This window comes from Dipodomys merriami, unplaced genomic scaffold (assembly GCF_024711535.1).
Source record: "Dipodomys merriami isolate MVZ:Mamm:240054 unplaced genomic scaffold, mDipMer1.0.p SCAF_1, whole genome shotgun sequence".
Classification (NCBI taxonomy): domain Eukaryota; kingdom Metazoa; phylum Chordata; class Mammalia; order Rodentia; family Heteromyidae; genus Dipodomys; species Dipodomys merriami.
In genome coordinates, this window is record NW_027202270.1 from 2,710,969 (window position 1) to 2,727,553 (window position 16,585).

Consider the following 16,585-nt stretch of genomic DNA (forward strand, 5'->3'; position numbering starts at 1 on the left):
GCAGGGATGGGGGAGGGGTGCAGCAGGGATGGGGGAGGGGTGCAGCAGGGGTGGGGGAGGGGTGCAGCAGGGGTGGGGAGGGGTGCAGCAGGGATGGGGGAGGGGTGCAGCAGGGGTGGGGGAGGGGTGCAGCAGGGGTTGGGAGGGGTGCAGCAGGGGTTGGGAGGGGTGCAGCAGGGGTTGGGAGGGGTGCAGCAGGGGTGGGGGAGGGGTGCAGCAGGGGTGGGGGAGTGGCGTGCAGCAGGGATGGGGAGGGGCGTGCAGCTGCTTTGACTTCATTTCTGAGCGTCACAGTGCAGCTCGCTGTCCAGGCAGCCAGTGTGTCTCCGGCCAGCAGGCTTCGGGGTGGGCTGGGGGTGGGCTGGGGTCCCCGCCCCGCCGAGGGCACCCACCAGGCACGGCAGCGGTCCCCTGGGCTGTCCTGTGGGCGTCTCCAGGCAGGCACGGCTCAGCAAGCGCCTCCTCCCGGGAAGGTTCGAGGCTGTCCAGAAGCTCCTGTGGCTGGGGGTGTCCGTTGGGGTCCCCCGAGTCCACCTCCTCCAGCACCTCTGCCTCCTGGGAGGTGGCGTCTCCCACGCAGGGCTCTCCTGACAGGGACTGGACACGGGGCGGTCAGCCAGGAGCCTCGTGGGCCCTGGGCTTCCTGCCCGAGCTCTCCGGGGCTCGGGCTCCCCCAAGACCATCGCTGTGAGGTCTCAGGCTGGGAGCTGTTTGGGGGGGTGCTTGTGCTGTTATTATAGTGACCCTGGAAGGTCGGAGGGTGGGCTGACAGCGATTTTGGGGGTCTCAGCCCCGTGCTGGGTATGGGGACCCGGGTGGCTCCACTTGCGGCGGCCGCAGGGGCGCAGGGCCTGTGTCCCGCGTGTCCCCTGTTTCCTGGCCTCTGTCTGCCTGGCACGGCCTCAGGCTTTCACCTGGCCGCCCCCCCCACCCCAAAGTCTCGGGGTGAGCCTTGGATGGGGAAGAAGGTTCCGGTCCTCTGTCCCCACTTCCTTCCCCAGGCCCTTGAGGCCACTGACCTGCAGGCTGCGTGGCCCGGCAGAGGCCCAGGACAGGGCCGGGGTGGAATGGTCCGAGTCCTCCTCGCAGTCCAGGTCATGGAAGGACAGCAGGCGCCTTTGCTGTGCCGGTGTGAGATGAGGAGGACTGGAGGCCGAGCAGCCTGGCCAGGAGACCGGCCTCCCCACTGGCCCTCCTCCACCAGCCTCCCCCTCCCCGCTGACCTCCTCCCTCCACCAGCCTCCCCCTCCCCGCTGACCTCCTCCTTCCACCAGCCTCCCCCTCCCCACTGACCTCCTCCTTCCACCAGCCTCCCCCACCAGCCTCCCCCTCCCCACCTTGGCCTCCTCCACCAGCCTCCCCCTCCCCACCTTGGCCCCCTCCACCCATCTCCCAGTCCCCGCCTTGGCCTCCTCCCTCCACCAACCTCCCCCTCCCCACCTCAGTCTTCTCCACCAACCTCCCCATCTCTACCCAGCCTCCTCCCTCCACCAGCCTCCCCGTCCCCACCTCGGCCTCCTCCACCAGCCTTTATTTCCCTACTTCAGCCTCCTCCACCAGCCTCCCCGTCCCCACCTCGGCCTCTTCCACCAGCCTTTATTTCCCTACTTCAGCCTCCTCCACCAGCCTCCCCATTCCCCACCTCGGACTTCTCCACCAGCCTCCCTCACCAGCCTCCCCTCTTCCCCTCGGCCTCCTCCACCAGCCTCCACTGCTACACTAAAACCAAGCCAGGGTGAGCCCTCAGGGGTGAGGGGTCCACCTGCCCCAGGAGACTGCTGCCCCCTACGTCACAGTTGAGCTTGGAGGGGTGTGGCTGGCAGCCATGGGTACTGCCTGGGCAGCGGGTGCTGTGGGACCGGGAGGCGCTGGCTTTGGGGTGCGTGGGGTGCTGTTCTTCGACTAGAGCAGGGTCACTCTGAAATCCCTCCCTCCCTACGGCTAAGCTCACCCCTCACACAGATTCCCGTGGGGAATTGCGGACAGGCGGCACTCTGGGAGCTGAGCAAAGGACACCATCCTAATCGTGTGCAAATGACGCCCGTGGTTCCCATGGCCCAGTCACTCCTAGAGAATCCACGTTGCCTGCCCTCCAGCTGGCACGGCGGCGTGTCCCCTGCCCGGCACCAGAGGCCACCCAGCGGTCTCCACCCCCCAAACAAATCAAAACAGATGGCGGTAAAGAACAAGAAAGGCTGTGGCTGGCGGTCAAGGTTCACAGCTTCCTGCGGCCGTCCTGTGAGCGCCGCCTGCACAGCCAGGCGCGGGCTGCCCGGACACGGTGTCCACGGGCCGGGCCTCCCAGCGCTGCCCGGACACGGTGTCCACGGGCCGGGCCTCCCAGCGCTGCCCTGACACGGTGCCCATGGGCCGGGCCTCCCAGCGCTGCCCGGACACGGTGCCCACGGGCCGGGCCTCCCAGTGCTGCCCGGACACGGTGCCCACGGGCCGGGCCTCCCAGTGCTGCCCGGACACGGTGCCCACGGGCCGGGCCTCCCAGCGCTGCCCGGACATGGTGTCCACGGGCCGGGCCTCCCAGCGCTGCCCTGACACGGTGCCCACGGGCCGGGCCTCCCAGCGCTGCCCGGACACGGTGCCCACGGGCCGGGCCTCCCAGCGCTGCCCGGACACGGTGCCCACGGGCCGGGCCTCCCAGCGCTGCCCGGACACGGTGCCCACGGGCCGGGCCTCCCAGCGCTGCCCGGACACGGTGTCCACGGGCCGGGCCTCCCAGCGCTGCCCTGACACGGTGCCCATGGGCCGGGCCTCCCAGCGCTGCCCGGACACGGTGCCCACGGGCCGGGCCTCCCAGTGCTGCCCGGACACGGTGCCCACGGGCCGGGCCTCCCAGCGCTGCCCGGACACGGTGCCCACGGGCCGGGCCTCCCAGCGCTGCCCGGACATGGTGTCCACGGGCCGGGCCTCCCAGCACTGCAGCGGACACGGTGCCCACAGGCCGGGCCTCCCAGTGCGGCCCACCCACGGCCTGTTCCCAGCTTCCGAGGGACACCTCCGCTTCCATTCTATTGGCCTGGGGGGCGCTGTCTGCGCTGGGCCGGGGGAAGCAGCCGCCATGGAGGCTGGCTGGGGGTGGCAGTGGAGACCCGGTGGGGTCTGGAGGAGGCGAGGCTGGCCTGGGAGGGGCTGGTGCCTGGACGGGACTTACTCTGCTGCCAAGAGCTGGGGCCTGGGCCTCCATGTCCAGTTGTCCCTCCTCGTCTGTCTGTTCGCTGTCTCCACTTCCCTCTCCAAGACATGGCTCAGGCTCGCCTGAAACAGACAGCTTTATGTCTCCACCCAGGAAAGCCAGACCCGAAGGAAGCCATCCATCTGACCATCCGTTCACCCACCACCTCCCCATCCCTCCCTCCTGCCCGCTCTCCTTCCCTCCCTCCCTCCTTCCTTCTACTCACCCACTTGCCCATCTATCCATCCACCCATCTAACCACTCACCTGCCCACCTGCCTCCTGCCTGCCCTTCTCTCCTGCTCCCCCCCACGCCCACTTCTTCCTTATTCATATCCAGCCAGCCAGCCCAGCTCCCACCAACTTCATCCACTGCAGAGAAGGGCCATGGCTGGCCCCCACGGCCGATCCGAACATCACTTAGAGAATCTGCCCCCAGAATCCACCCTGAGGTGGGAATTCTGCCTGCGTGCAGAGAGGGCAGGAAGGGGCGGAGGCGGGCCTGTTGGGGTGACAGGGCAGTGGGGCGCCCCAAGTTCTCTGGGATCCTTCCAGCTATGGCTGTGATGTCTCTACTTGGGACAAGGCTTTGAGCCATGCTGATCACCTGTCTGGTCCATCCGTGCTAAACAAAACAAGAGCCACGGAAGCATCTTCCATGGTCCACGCTCCTGACTTAGAATGGGGGCTCCTGACCTCACTTGGGGGGTAAAACAAGAAAGAGCCATTGGAACACAAAGACCATCATTGTTCGCTGGCTCTGCCCTTTGTAGGGCAAACTAATGGTGTCTACAGGTACTACAGGAAGGCCCTCAGGGTCCCTACCCAGAGGCCCTGGAGGCAGAGCCTGCTTGCCTGGGTGGAAGATCAGGGAAGACCAACCCGTCACCAACTGAAACAGGTCTGCACTGGACCTTGTCAAGTTTTGCAAGATTCACTTTAGACCCCCCCCCGGCCCCCCCCCCCCCCGCTTCCTAGCAGCACTATTTCCTTGTTCTGTATTCAGGAGGTTCCAGCAGGAGTCAGAGCCCAGAGCGTGGGGTGAGGACAGAGACCACTGTGGCCCAGGCCTGGAAGGGGGACCTCGGCAGGGGCAGCGCTGTGGGTGGTTTGCTTTCCCTGATTCACAGCGCCACCTTCTGGCCACCAGTGGTGACCATTTTGAAACCCTAGGCCTGGTTGTGCCCAGCTTTCTCCCCTCTGTCAACTGGCTACAAGGGACAAGGGACAGCACACACAGGGGGGACACCGCGACTTAGAAGCTCCACATCTGCTCTGAGTGTTCCTAGACACGGAAGCCTGGCAGGTACTACGCAGGTGCTCAGCCCTGCGCAGGGTGTCACCCGGGCAGTCTGGGCTGCTCAGCCCGCGTGCGGGGCCAGGCCCAGTGCAGCAGCATGGATCCAGTCAGGGACGAGGCTGCTCCAGTATGGGACTTGAACTCAGGGCTGGTCTGGGTCGGTCCCTTAGCTTTTGTTTTTTCTTTTGTTGGTTGTGGGGCTTGAACTCTGGGCCTGGCTCAGCTCTTCAGCTCCAACGTGAGTGCCCTACCACTTGAGCCACAGCGCCACTTCTGGTTTTCTGGTGGTTCATTGGAGATAAGAGTCTCATGGACGTTCCTGCCTGGGCTGGCTTTGAACCATGATCCTCAGATCTCAGCCTCCTGAGGAGCTAGGATTACAGGTGTGAGCCAGCAGTGCCTGGCTCCTCAGTTATTTTCTATGTAAAGTCTTATTTTATGCCTGGCCCACCTGACCTGTGATTTTTGAGCTTGCTATCATGTCCAGCCATTGGTTAAAATGGAGAGCATAGAACTTTATGCCTGGGCTAGCCTTGAACTAAGAACTCCAATCTCTACATCTACAGTGGTGAGGATTACAGGCTTGAACCACCATGTGCAGTTTAGCTCTCTTTCTTCTTCCTCTTCCTTCTCTCCTCCTCCTCCTCCTCCTCTTCCTCCTCCTCCTCTTCTTCCTCCTCCTTCTCCCCCTCCCTCTCTCTCCTATCAGTATACTAGTACTGAGAGGTTTGAACTCAGAGCCCTGACCGCTTGCTTCACCTACTTGCTCATGGCTCTGCTCAGCTGTTTTGGCCATGCCTCTAGCCCAGCTATTTGCCAGTTAAATTGGAGAACAGAGGTTGGTGGACTTTCTCGCCTGGGCTGATTTTCAACCTTGATTCACCAATCTTAGCTTTCTAAGTAGCTAGGATTAAAGAGTGAGCCACCAGCACCTGGTTCTTCATCAGAAGCATCCAGGCCTCTAAACTATTGGTGTAGGGGAAGCCATTTATAGAGATTCCATTAGCAGCTGTGATAGGGAAAGCCAGCTGTGAGTCCTCACCTTGATGTGAAGTTCTGGAAGAAACACAACTTCAAATAGTAGGGATGCCAGAACCCAGTGGGAACTCTCAGGGGGTCAGAGAAAGCCCGTGGGCCAGAGGTAACAGGCCTCAGACAGGACACAGGAAGCAAGAACAGACAGGCTGGAAAGAGCCAGTGGCTCCCGCCTGTCATCCCAGCTACTCAGAAGGCTGAGATCTGAGGATCACAGTTCAAAGCCAGCCTGGGTAAGAAAGTCCCTGAGACTCTTTATTAACCAGCAAAAAGCCAGAAGTGGAGTTGTGGATCAAGTGGTAGAGCATCGGCCATAAGCAAAAAAGCTAAGAGAGTGCAAGGCCCTGAGTTCCAGACCCAGTACACACACGCACTCACACACACATTCACACTCAGACGCACAAATACACCACACACAGGAAAGAAAAAGAATGGATAGGTCAGTCCCCCCCCCTCCTCCCTGCCTCTGAGGTCTTAGCACACAGGAGTACCCCCACCCCCACCCCAGTCGCCCCTGCTCACCTGGCCCCTGCCGCCGCCCGCAGAGGGACCGGATCACTTTGGCGCTGCCGAAGCGTTTGAAGCGGGCTCTCACGTGCTCGTAGTACCACCCCAGAGAGCCCATCTGCACCACCCTGCGTGGAGAGGAGCCGGGCCAGGGTGCTGCCAGGGGTGCACAGGTGTGCCCCACGCTCCCCTGCCCGCCTTCTCCCCCAAGCCAGCCCCACCCGAGTGAAGCCAGTGGGGGGGGGGCTGGGGCAGCCGCGGGGCCAGCCTGGCTTACCTCGCCAGGCGGCAGGGGCCGCAAAGCCAGCCCTGCGCCTCGGCCTGGGCCTGCCCGCAGCTCCCGCAGGTGAAGAGGCCGCAGGCCTGGCACTGCCTCCGGCCGTTGGCGAGGAGCTGGAAGGGCTGCAGGCAGTGGGCACAGAGGCTCTCGTTCAGATGCGCCGTGTCGGACAGCAGCTCCCTCTTGGAGGCTTGCTTCCTGATCTTGTCCTTCAACTCCCTGCGGAAAACAGGAAAATAAACACAGAGCCTGGTGCCAGTGGCTACTGCCGGTCACCCTAGCTACTCAGGCGGCTGAGATCTGTGCATCCGGTTCAAAGCCAGCCCGGGGCAAGAAAGTCTAGGAGACTCTTATCTCCAATTAACCACCCAAATGCCGGAAGTGGAGCTGTGGCCCAAGTGGTAGAGCACTAGCCTTGAGCACAAAAACTGAGGGACAGAACCTAGACCTAGGGTTCAAGCCCCAGGACCCCACCCCTCCACACACACAGACACACAGACACACAGACACACAGACACACACACACTATGCAGATATATTGTGCATCAGGCTTTGAATGTGTGCATATATGAAATCAGACACACACACGCGCACACACGCACACACACACACACATGCACACACACACTCTCGTCCTCTCTCCTCTGCAGGAATCTGTGACTCAGAGTTGGGCAGAAGCCTCACAGCCACCCTGACCTCCCACAGTGCCAACTCCATGCCCTCTCGGGGTGGGACCAATTCATCTCAACCCCAGTCCTGTGCTTCTCGGTGGACCAGTGTTGAAGGCTGGACTTGGAGGAACGAGCGGCAGTGCACTGGCCTTTCTCTGGCCTTTACAGTTGGGCCTGCGCGGGGTGGCAGGGCCCTGGGCCTGTCAGAGGGTCACGGAGTCCCCAGGGCAACGCCGGGTGACAGGCCCCGGGCTGTTCCTGCGGAGCAGGGTAGGGGCAGAGCGCTTGCTTTGGCTCGATTCCAGAGCAGTTGTCCAGCACCCAGAAGTCCCAGGCAAACCAGCATTATTCTAGAATAACCGGTCTTGGACCACACATACACAGCATCCTGGTGAGCACCACACTGAACGGCTGGAAAATGTACCCCGATAAAAATGAGTGCGTTCCTTGCAGTGGTCTCGGAGGGCGTCATCCACACAGAGTGTTATTTTTGGAGGAGATATAGCATTAATCCCTTCTTAGCGACCAATGCAGGTGAGCGTGGTGGCGGTGTCTCCTGAGAGACCTTGGCCTTCCTACCTAAGGCAGGTCTCAAACCAAGATCCTCCTGACCTCTCTGCTGAGCAGCTGGGATTCCAGGTGTGTGCTGAGGCGCTTGGACTCCTCCACTATCCAACTGAAGTGGGAACTCTGGGAAAAGATGGTGTCCGAGGCAGCAAGTGGCTGATGGGGAGATCACAAGGCCCCAACCTATGCTTTAGTTTCTTTGCTCAAAGGGTGGGGATGGAATGGAGGGGAGGGCGCAGGTGAAGCGTCAGCTGTGTGTCCAAAATACACCAACTACATTCCCTTGCTTGGACAAGAAGAATGGGTGACGCTGATCATGAAGATGAAGACACGTGAATACACTCTCCCTCCCTCCCCTGCAAAGACATGTGAATACCCACTCCCTCCCTTCCCCACAAAGACCAGGAAAGGAGCTGGGCTGTCATGCTAAAGGGGGCGCCAGGCTGTGGGGACCCAGTGGAGGAGGATGCATTCCAGAAGCAGGCCAGCGTGGCCTCGCCAAGGCCAGGCTGGGCCTCCAGCACCCTTGCCTTGGGGATCTGGGGGTTCCCGGCTGGAACAGGACCTGGGGAGACTCTGTGCTCCCTTTCCACCTGTGCCAGTGCCTGCTGCGCCGTGATCCCCAGGTCCCCAGGGGCTGCCCTGGTCCTCCCTTCCCTCTTCGCTGTTCTTGTGAGGCCCTGGTGGGCACGGGGGGCCCGAAAACCCCCTCACCCCAGCTCACATGCCCGGCCACCCACGTTCCAGTGCAAACTGCTTCTGCTCTGCCACAAAGCAGCTTTGAGGCCCGGGGACACGGAGGCCGGGGACATAGAGGCCGGACACGGAGGCCGGGGACATGGACCTGTCTTGGTGGCGGGGACACTGCTCTGCTGGACCGGAGCAGCAGGTCCCCAGATTCCAGAGGCTGCACTGAGAGTTCACCCCTAGCCAGGAGCCAGGCATCTCAGACACAAAGTGTGGACTCTGTGTCCCCCCCCAACCCACTCGCCCTCCCCGGGGGTGGTGGGATGAATGAAAGCCTGGGGCGATGGGATGGGAACCAGGGCTGATGGGAGCTCCGGGGAGGGGTGGCCTGTGGGTGGGGGGAGACGGTGGGCAGGGCAGGACGTGGGTGGCCGTATATGTGTGTATGTGTGTGTGTGTGTGTGTGTGTGTGTGTGTGTGTGTGTGTGTGTGTGTAGGACAGGCCACAGCCACAGCCGCAGCCGCAGCGAGCTCCAGCCTGATGGCATCTGCACACTGCAGGCAGCTGACTTCCCGTCCCAGCCCAGCCCAGCCCAGCCCAGCCCAGCCCAGCCCAGCCCAGCCCAGCCCAGCCCAGCCCAGCCCAGCCCAGCCCAGCACTCCTCCCAGCGGGGCTGGCAGCCAGATCAGCAGACCCGCAGAGCTCCTCTCCCCCTCTCCCTCCTCCTCCCCCTCCCATCCTTCCTCTCTCTCTCTCTCTCTCTCTCTCTCTCTCTCTCTCTCTCTCTCTCTCTCTCTCTCTCTCCCCTCCCTCCCTCCCTCCTTCTCTCTGTCTTTCTCCTTTCCCTCCCTCCCTTCCTCCTTCTTTACCTCCCTCCCTCCCTCCCTCCTTCCTTCCTTCCTTCCTCTTTCTTCCCCTCTCTCCCTCCCTTCCTTTCTTCCTTTCTTTTTTTCTTTCTTTCCCTCCTCCCTCTCTCCTTTTTTCTCCCTCCTTCTTTCTCTCCCTCTCTCCCTCCTTTCTTTTTCCCTTCTCCTTCCTTCCTTCCTTCCTTCCTTCCTTCCTTCCTTCCTTCCTTCCTTCCTTCCTTCCTTTCCTTCCTTCCCTTCCTTCCTTCCTTCCTTTCCTTCCTTCCTCTCTTCCTCTTTCCTTCCTTCCTCTTTCTGTTACTTTTTTTTTTTGGTCAGTCGTGGGGCCTGAACTCTGGGCCTGGGCACTGTCCTTCAGCTCTTCAATTCAAGGCTAGTGCTCTACCACTTGAACCATAGTGCCACCTTTGGCTTTTTCTGCTTATGTGGTGCTGAGGAATCAAACTCAGTGCATACAAGACAAACACTCTACCACTGAGCCACCTTCCCAGCCCTTCCTTCCTTCCTCTTTCTTAACCCCTCTTTCTTTCCTTCTTTTTTCCCTTCCCTTTCCTTCCTTCCTTCCTTTCCTTCCCTCCCTCCCTCCTTCGCTTCTTCCTTCCTTCCTATCTTCCCTTCTCCTTCCTTCCTTCCTTCCTCTCTCCTTTCCCTCCTCCCTTCCTCCTTCTTTCCCTCCCTCCCTCCCTCCCCCTTCCTCCCACCCTCCCACCCTTCCTTCCTTCCTTCCCTCCCTCCCTCCCTCCCTTCCTTCCTCTTTCTTACCCCCTCTTTCTTTCTTTCTTTCTTTCTTTCTTTCTTTCTTTCTTTCTTTCTTTCTTTCTTTCTTTCTTTCTCTTTCTCTCTCTCTCTTCTTCTTTCCCTCCCTCCCCCCCCACCCCTGGGTGTACCTGGCTACAGACTGCTTATTTTGAATCCAGCCGTTTGCCTAGGGCTCACCTGAGAGCGCTTTCAGATTCCCAGGAATGACTGTGTGTTTGTGGGGGGCAAATCCGCGTCACACCTGTTTGTCTTTTGGGGAAGCTCCGCAGGCCTAATATTTGCTTTGTGGGCTGAGGCCTCGCCAGACGGGCTGTTCTGCTCAGGGTCGGGAGCCCAGGGCTGAGTCACTGAGGCTGGGAGCTGCGGCAGCCTCCATAGGCAGGAACTTTAAATGACAGCACAGACTCCAGCTCCCTGTGGTGCGGGTTGGGGCATCCTCTGGGCTTGGGTCCAGGAAGGGGGAGCCCCAGGAATTCTAGCTGCTTCCAGGAAAGGGAGAGGCGTTCCCACCAAGGTTCATTTATATTAAAAAAATAACAGCTGGGCCCCGGTAGCTCATGCCTGCCTGTCATCCTGGCTACTCAGGGGGCTGAGATCTGAGGATCTCGGTTCAAAGCCAGCTTGGGCAGGAAAGTCTATGTGACTCTTATCTCCAATAAACCATTCAGAAAACCGGAAGTGGTACGGTGGCTCCAGTGGTAGAGCGCTCACTTTGAGCTGAAGAGCTGAGGGACAGCGCCCAGGCCCAAAGTTCAAGCCCATGACTGAAAAAAAACAACAAAACATCAAAACAACAACAACAACAACAAGCAGCATGGGATGGCCTTTCCTGTACTTAAAACACTTTTCAGATCCCAAGCCACACAGTGGGACATGGAGCACCTGGAAGGGGAGAGGCTTCCGAGCCCCAGCTCAGACGGTGGGGCGGTGGGGCGCGGCAGGGGACGGAGGAGGGACGCAACAATCTACAAACCAAACAACCAGCGCTGTGCTATAAACAAGCTTTCAAAGAGAGAGGGGGATGCGAGGAAGGAGTTTACAGTTCAAAAAAAAACTTACTAGACAGCCAGCCTGAGCCAGGCACGGAGGGCAGTCCTTAATCCTGGGGAGGAGAAACCTGAAATCCAGCCGTCTGGGTGGCCTAGCCCGGGCTCAGAGAGGAGAAGGAAACAGTAACTAAGCAAAAGGTCTAGACCTTGGCTGGGGATGTGTGGAGAAATCTGAACACGGATCAAACGTTTGATGTAAGGAATTACTGTTAATTACTTTGGATGTAATAAAGCATTTTGCAGGCTGGGCACCAGTAGTCAACCCTGTAATCCCAGCCACTTGGGGGGCTGAGAATGGGAGGATCACAGTTTGAGGCTAGCTCTGGCAGAACGTTACACGACTTCTTTTCAACCTGCGGTGGGCTTGGCCTGTGCCTGTTGTCTTCAGCCCCACAGACGCTGAGATTGGGGTGATCATTCCAGGTCAGCCTGGGCAGAAAGGGCCGAGGGACTCCACCGCGTGGACAGAGGCTGGACATGGTGGCTCTGGCCTGTCACCCAGAAGCCATGGGAAGCCTCAGATAGGCAGATCACAGGCCAGGGCCATGCCTGGGTAGAACCCGGGACCCTAGATTCGAGACAGCCTGTGGGAAGTGCGGCTCTGCTGTAGAGTGTCCGCCTAACAAAGTGCAGGCGCTGAGTCCAAGCCAGGTACTGCCCAGTCGGAAGCCTCCTGGGTAAGAGAGATGCAGGGGTGTGACCCCCACCGCAGCTCACACCCCGGGGCGTCCTCCGTGAACAGGGGTCTCACAGCCTCATGTCGTGGGTGGAGTGAACTCCGCTGGTACAGCCCGGACCTGTGCCAGGCGCCGGTGACACGTGGTCCCCAGGGCTCCAATGTCCTGAGGGGACGGAGGCTGAAGGAGGAACTGGCATGGTGTTCCCTAGACACTGCGGGGCCGGGGGAGACAGGAGAGAGCCACGTCCCAGCAGGGATGGGGTCTCTTTGGGGTGGGGCTCGGGAGGGCCCGGGGAGGATGTGCAGTCAGGGTGTGTGAGCAGGGGTGTGACATGATCTGGTTCTTTTTTTTTTTTTGTCTGTCATGGGGCCTGAACTCTGGGCCTGGGCGCTGTCCCTCAGCTCTTCAGCTCAAGGGTGGTGCTCTACCACTTGAGCCACAGCGCCACTTCCAGTTTTCGGGTGGTTCATCGGAGGTAAGACTCTATGGACTTTCCTGCCCAGGCTGGCTTTGAACCGTGATCCTCAGATCTCAGCCTCCTGGGTAGCTGGGATGACAGGCATGAGCCACCGGCGCCCGATTGGTTCTGATTTTGATCAGGTGATGCTGGGGTAGGGAGGGTGCGGGGGTAGGGGGGGGGAGTGGGGACGGCCAGCACGGGGCATCCTCTGCATCACTGAGGGGCGGCGGGCAGCAGCTGTGCTGGGCACATTCACAGGTGCGCTGACTCAGAGTGTGGGCGGAGAAAGCTGGGAGGACAGCCGGAACCCTGTGTGCATGACCTCAGCAACCAGGACGATACTCGCAAGGGTGCGGACGAGGTGCCTGATGGAGGGCTGGGCACGCACCCGCGGCCGGAGTCGGCCGGTCAGAGGTGAGGCCCGCTCCTGGATCCAGGCTGTCCCATTGCCTTGGAGCCAGGGGCCACGAGGCACCGTCACTACCGAGGTCAAGAGAAATCCATCTGCACACGAAGGGCCCCCGGGGCCCGGGTCCCCATGGGAGGTGCGGGCCGCGGAGCGGCCAGTGCTGCTCACACTCCTGGGGGACGCTGGCCCCCGAGGTAGAGGGTGGCCAGGACAAGGGCCTGGGGGCCAGCCTCAGCACTTCCAACAAAACAAAACCCAGCAATGCGCAACATCCACAGCGCCTAGTGAAGCCCAAATTGCTGGAGGCGATGAGATCACTGGGCACAGGATGACCACTCCCGGGGTGAAGATAGAAGCTGGCCCAGGGTGCAGGGCGCAGGACGCAGGACCCGCCCAGAGCAAATAAGTTCGAAGGTGAGGAAGGTCATTTAGAGGAGACCGAGAAGGGTGGGACTCAAATTGAGCAGTGAGTGCTGAGTTAGGCCTGTGAACGCGATGAGATACCGCTGGTCATCTTTTTTTTTTTTTAAGAGAAAAATGAAACAAAATGAAAGGAAGCCTCCTTCTTTTTCACTCAATAGTGCCTCGAGAGCTGCTCAAGTCAACATCTTCCCAATGGCACCGTTCCTAACCGGCGCTGCACTAACGGGCGCTGCACTAACCGGCGCTGCACTAAGTAACCCGTTGTTGTCTAACGCTACACTTGCTTTCATCAAAGCCGGCTCTTTCCAGCGAGGCCTCCATTCCTCACCACGCGTGGAGTCCCAGACACGCCCAGCCGGCAGACTTGGCTTTTGGTGGCTGTCCTGGCACGTGACTGTCCGCACAGCCTCAGGGCTCACCCACAGGGAGACTCAACACGGGACGGGGGCAGGGGTGGGAAGAAGCTAGCTCTGTTCTAACTCGCTTTCTAAAGCCAACCCCCTTAGCATCCGAACCAAGCACGTCTTTTTCCTGAGGCCCGGTGTCCTGAGTGGTCAGGCCAGGCCTGTCCCCTGTCCTGGGAGCAGCTTGCTCCCCGATCCTCAGTGCAGGCTCGGGTCACTCCAGAGCTGGGGCAAGGTACTGTGCTCCCCTCTCCCCTTCCTGGGAGCCCCTCGCTGCTACTTGCCAGGCTGGACCAGGCTGCGCCCCAAGGGTCACGTCTTTTGGTGTGTGTGTGTGTGTGTGCTGGTACTGAAGCTTGAACTCAGGGCCTTGAGCTCTTATTTGGCCTTTGGGCTCAAGGCTGGTGCTCTGCCACTTAAGCCATTCCTCCACTTCTGGCTTTTTGCTGCTCCACTGGAGATGAGAGTATCTCAAATCTGTCTGTCTATGTTGGCTTTGAACCTCAGTCTCTGATCCTCTGATCCTCTGAGCCTCCTGAGTAGCTGGGGTTACAGGTGTGAGCCGCAGGCTCCCTGCAGAATCTGGAGTCTTTGTCTTTTCATCATCATTCAATTCTACCCTTTTAGAGCACTGGTTTTGTCTGCTCTGGGAAATACGCAAGCAATGTTTTCTGACCTAGGAACTCGTATGTCTGTCTGCCCGTCTGTCTCATGACCTCATTTTGTTCCTGGAGTCAGGCCAGACTTGCAAACAGGCTTCTCTTGGGTGGAGGCAGCTGAACCAACAGTGGCAGGTGTAACAGGACATTGACAGGACCCAGAGTAACAGAAGCAAGAAGAACCAGGAACCGCGTTCTGTTTCGGGCACTCTCCACCTCCCGCAGTGCAGCCGGCTGGGACTGTGTTCACCCACCTGCAGGCGGCTGCGGCTTTCACCTGACCAGACAGTACTCTAGTGCTGTCCTTTATGACACAAACATAGGAGCGCAACCTCTTCCCACCTGAGGGCCCTTGAGGCCTTCCATGAGCCCCTCCCTAATCCCTCAGCCTCCAGCCGACACCACAGAGCGGCCTGCTACAGCGCCCCCTGCTGGCTCCTGGCGCAGACCAGGACAGGCTAGCCCACCAGGAGGGTGGTGTCTCTCCTCTGCCATTGAAGGGAAAAGAGGAAGCACAGGAGATGGATGGAAACCGGGTTCCCAAGACACAAGTTTCTCTTGGGTGACTCAGATGGCAAATCTCTTTGTAACAGAAAGATTGTAAGACGCATGGTTGATGGGCTCAGACGTGAGGAAGAGGCCACAAGCCAAGGAATTCAGACAACTGGGAAAGACCAGGAAGTAGATGCTCCCTGGGGCTGGCAGGCTGAGCCGGCCCTGGAGCTGGCAGGCTGAGCCGGCCCTGGGGCCGTCCTGACTTTAGCTCCGCAGACAGCCAGAGTTGTGAGGGAGAGACTTGTGTTTCTTAGGTTATAAATTTGTAGTTAACCTTATGGAGAGAGAGAGCAGAACACCAAGACCCCCAGTGCTGTGTTCTGTGCCCCTGGCCCCCCATGAGCAGTCACGGCCACTCAGCCCTACGAGGACCGGAGCTCCACGGCTCAGGCCCACACTCACTCCAGCCTTTCTTCTTCTCTCCTTCTGAGGTCGAAGTCCCGCTGAACCACCGCCCAGACATGCGCTGCCTCCTCATCCGTGAGCTTGGAAAGGTCCAGTTTCTTCCCCATCGCTGCTTCTCCTCTGGCTTTTACCTAGAAAACCACAAGGTCACAGCAGGTCAGCCCAAGAAGCCTATGGATGCTGGCCAGGCCACACAAAGAGGCAGCGCTGAGGCTGCCAGTCCCTTAGCTCCTCCGTGCACTGGGCAGAATTCCCTCCCTTCTTCCCTCCTTCCTTCTTCCTTCCCTCCCTTCTTCCCTCCTTCCTTCTTCCTTCCCTCCCTTCTTCCCTCCCTCCTTCTTCCTTCCCTCCCTTCTTCCCTCCTTCCTTCTTCCTTCCCTCCCTTCTTCCCTCCCTCCTTCTTCCTTCCCTCCCTTCTTCCCTCCTTCCTTCTTCCTTCCCTCCCTTCTTCCCTCCCTCCTTCTTCCTTCCCTCCCTTCTTCCCTCCCTCCTTCTTCCTTCCCTCCCTTCTTCCCTCCCTCCTTCTTCCTTCCCTCCCTTCTTCCCTTCCTCCTTCTTCCTTCCCTCCCTTCTTCCCTCCCTCCTTCTTGCTTCCCTCCCTTCCTCCTCCCTCCCGCCCACCATTCCTTCCTTCCTCACTCCCACCCCCCCACCTTCTTTTTGTTTTGTGCCAGTACTGGAGCTTGAACTCAGGGCCTGGGACCCAGGCCTTCAGCTTTGTCACTCAAGGCTAGGGGTCTATCAATTGAACCACAGCTCTACTTCTAGCTTTTTTCTGGGTAATTGGAGATGAGTCTCACAAATCTTCCTGCCTGGGCTGGCTTTGAACTATAATCCTCAGATCACAACTTTCTGAGTAGCTAGGATTACAGGTGTGAGCCACTGGTGCCTGACTGTTTTCTGAACAGGCCAAGGGTTGACTGGAAGTTGGCATCGTTTAGTAAGTCTTGTGCACTTTTAGCTCATTTAAATGAGTCCATGTGTAAACTATTCACACTAGATTTCACAGGGGAAGCATCTCAAACTTCCTACCCTGGGTAACATGCATGCACACACACACGTGCATACACATGCACACACAAGCACGCACATACATCCACTCATGCACACATACACAGTCACTTTCATTCTGTTTCCTTTAAGAGACCAATGACAAAGATCCCTTTCCCACTCTTTCCTTCAGTTCAAATCCCAGTGCTGCTGAAAAACTGTACCAACCAACCAAAGTAAAAACTCACCCCAAACCAAACCAACCAAACCACACCATTCCCGTCTGCTCCGAAAGGCCAGCCTTGCGGGGCTCAGAGTTCCAAGGCCCTGTGTGAACTTAAATCTTGCAGACCTAACCTTTTTCAAGTATAGTCGAGCCTGCTCGGTGTGTGTGTGTGGGGGGGGAGAGGCCTGGCATCATCTTTGAGCACTGAGGCGCTCCAGCCTCAGAGCCACTGAGCAATCAATCGAATGCACTTGGCAAACCTGAAGAGCCGCGTTTGTTAGAAACAAGCGAGGGGGTTTCCCAGTCCAGACGGACACCCTGCAAAATGAACATCTCCCAGAGCCCGCGGCTGGCCACGAAAACATTCCCCACACATGTCTTGTGTTAACATGGGCGAAAAACAACTTCTCAAAACTGTCTGCCCCCATCTGCCCACTCCCAAGCCCAAGGGTGACCCCTACACCCA

General features: G+C 59.3%; 1 protein-coding gene across 2 annotated transcripts in view; it reads right to left on the bottom strand.

Moving 5' to 3' along the window:
- Mlph (melanophilin) overlaps nucleotides 1-16,585 on the bottom strand; it is a 35,655-nt gene that overhangs the window by 15,627 nt on the left and 3,443 nt on the right. For both annotated transcript variants that reach the window (XM_070010575.1, XM_070010504.1), the window contains exons 2-7: nucleotides 14,901-15,034; nucleotides 6,306-6,527; nucleotides 6,044-6,156; nucleotides 3,167-3,270; nucleotides 1,020-1,121; nucleotides 393-597 (exon numbers count right to left, since the gene is read on the bottom strand). In XM_070010575.1, the coding sequence (XP_069866676.1) occupies nucleotides 393-597; nucleotides 1,020-1,121; nucleotides 3,167-3,270; nucleotides 6,044-6,156; nucleotides 6,306-6,527; nucleotides 14,901-15,010 (856 nt within the window). In that variant the 5' untranslated portion in view covers nucleotides 15,011-15,034. The remainder of the gene's footprint in view (nucleotides 1-392; nucleotides 598-1,019; nucleotides 1,122-3,166; nucleotides 3,271-6,043; nucleotides 6,157-6,305; nucleotides 6,528-14,900; nucleotides 15,035-16,585) is intronic.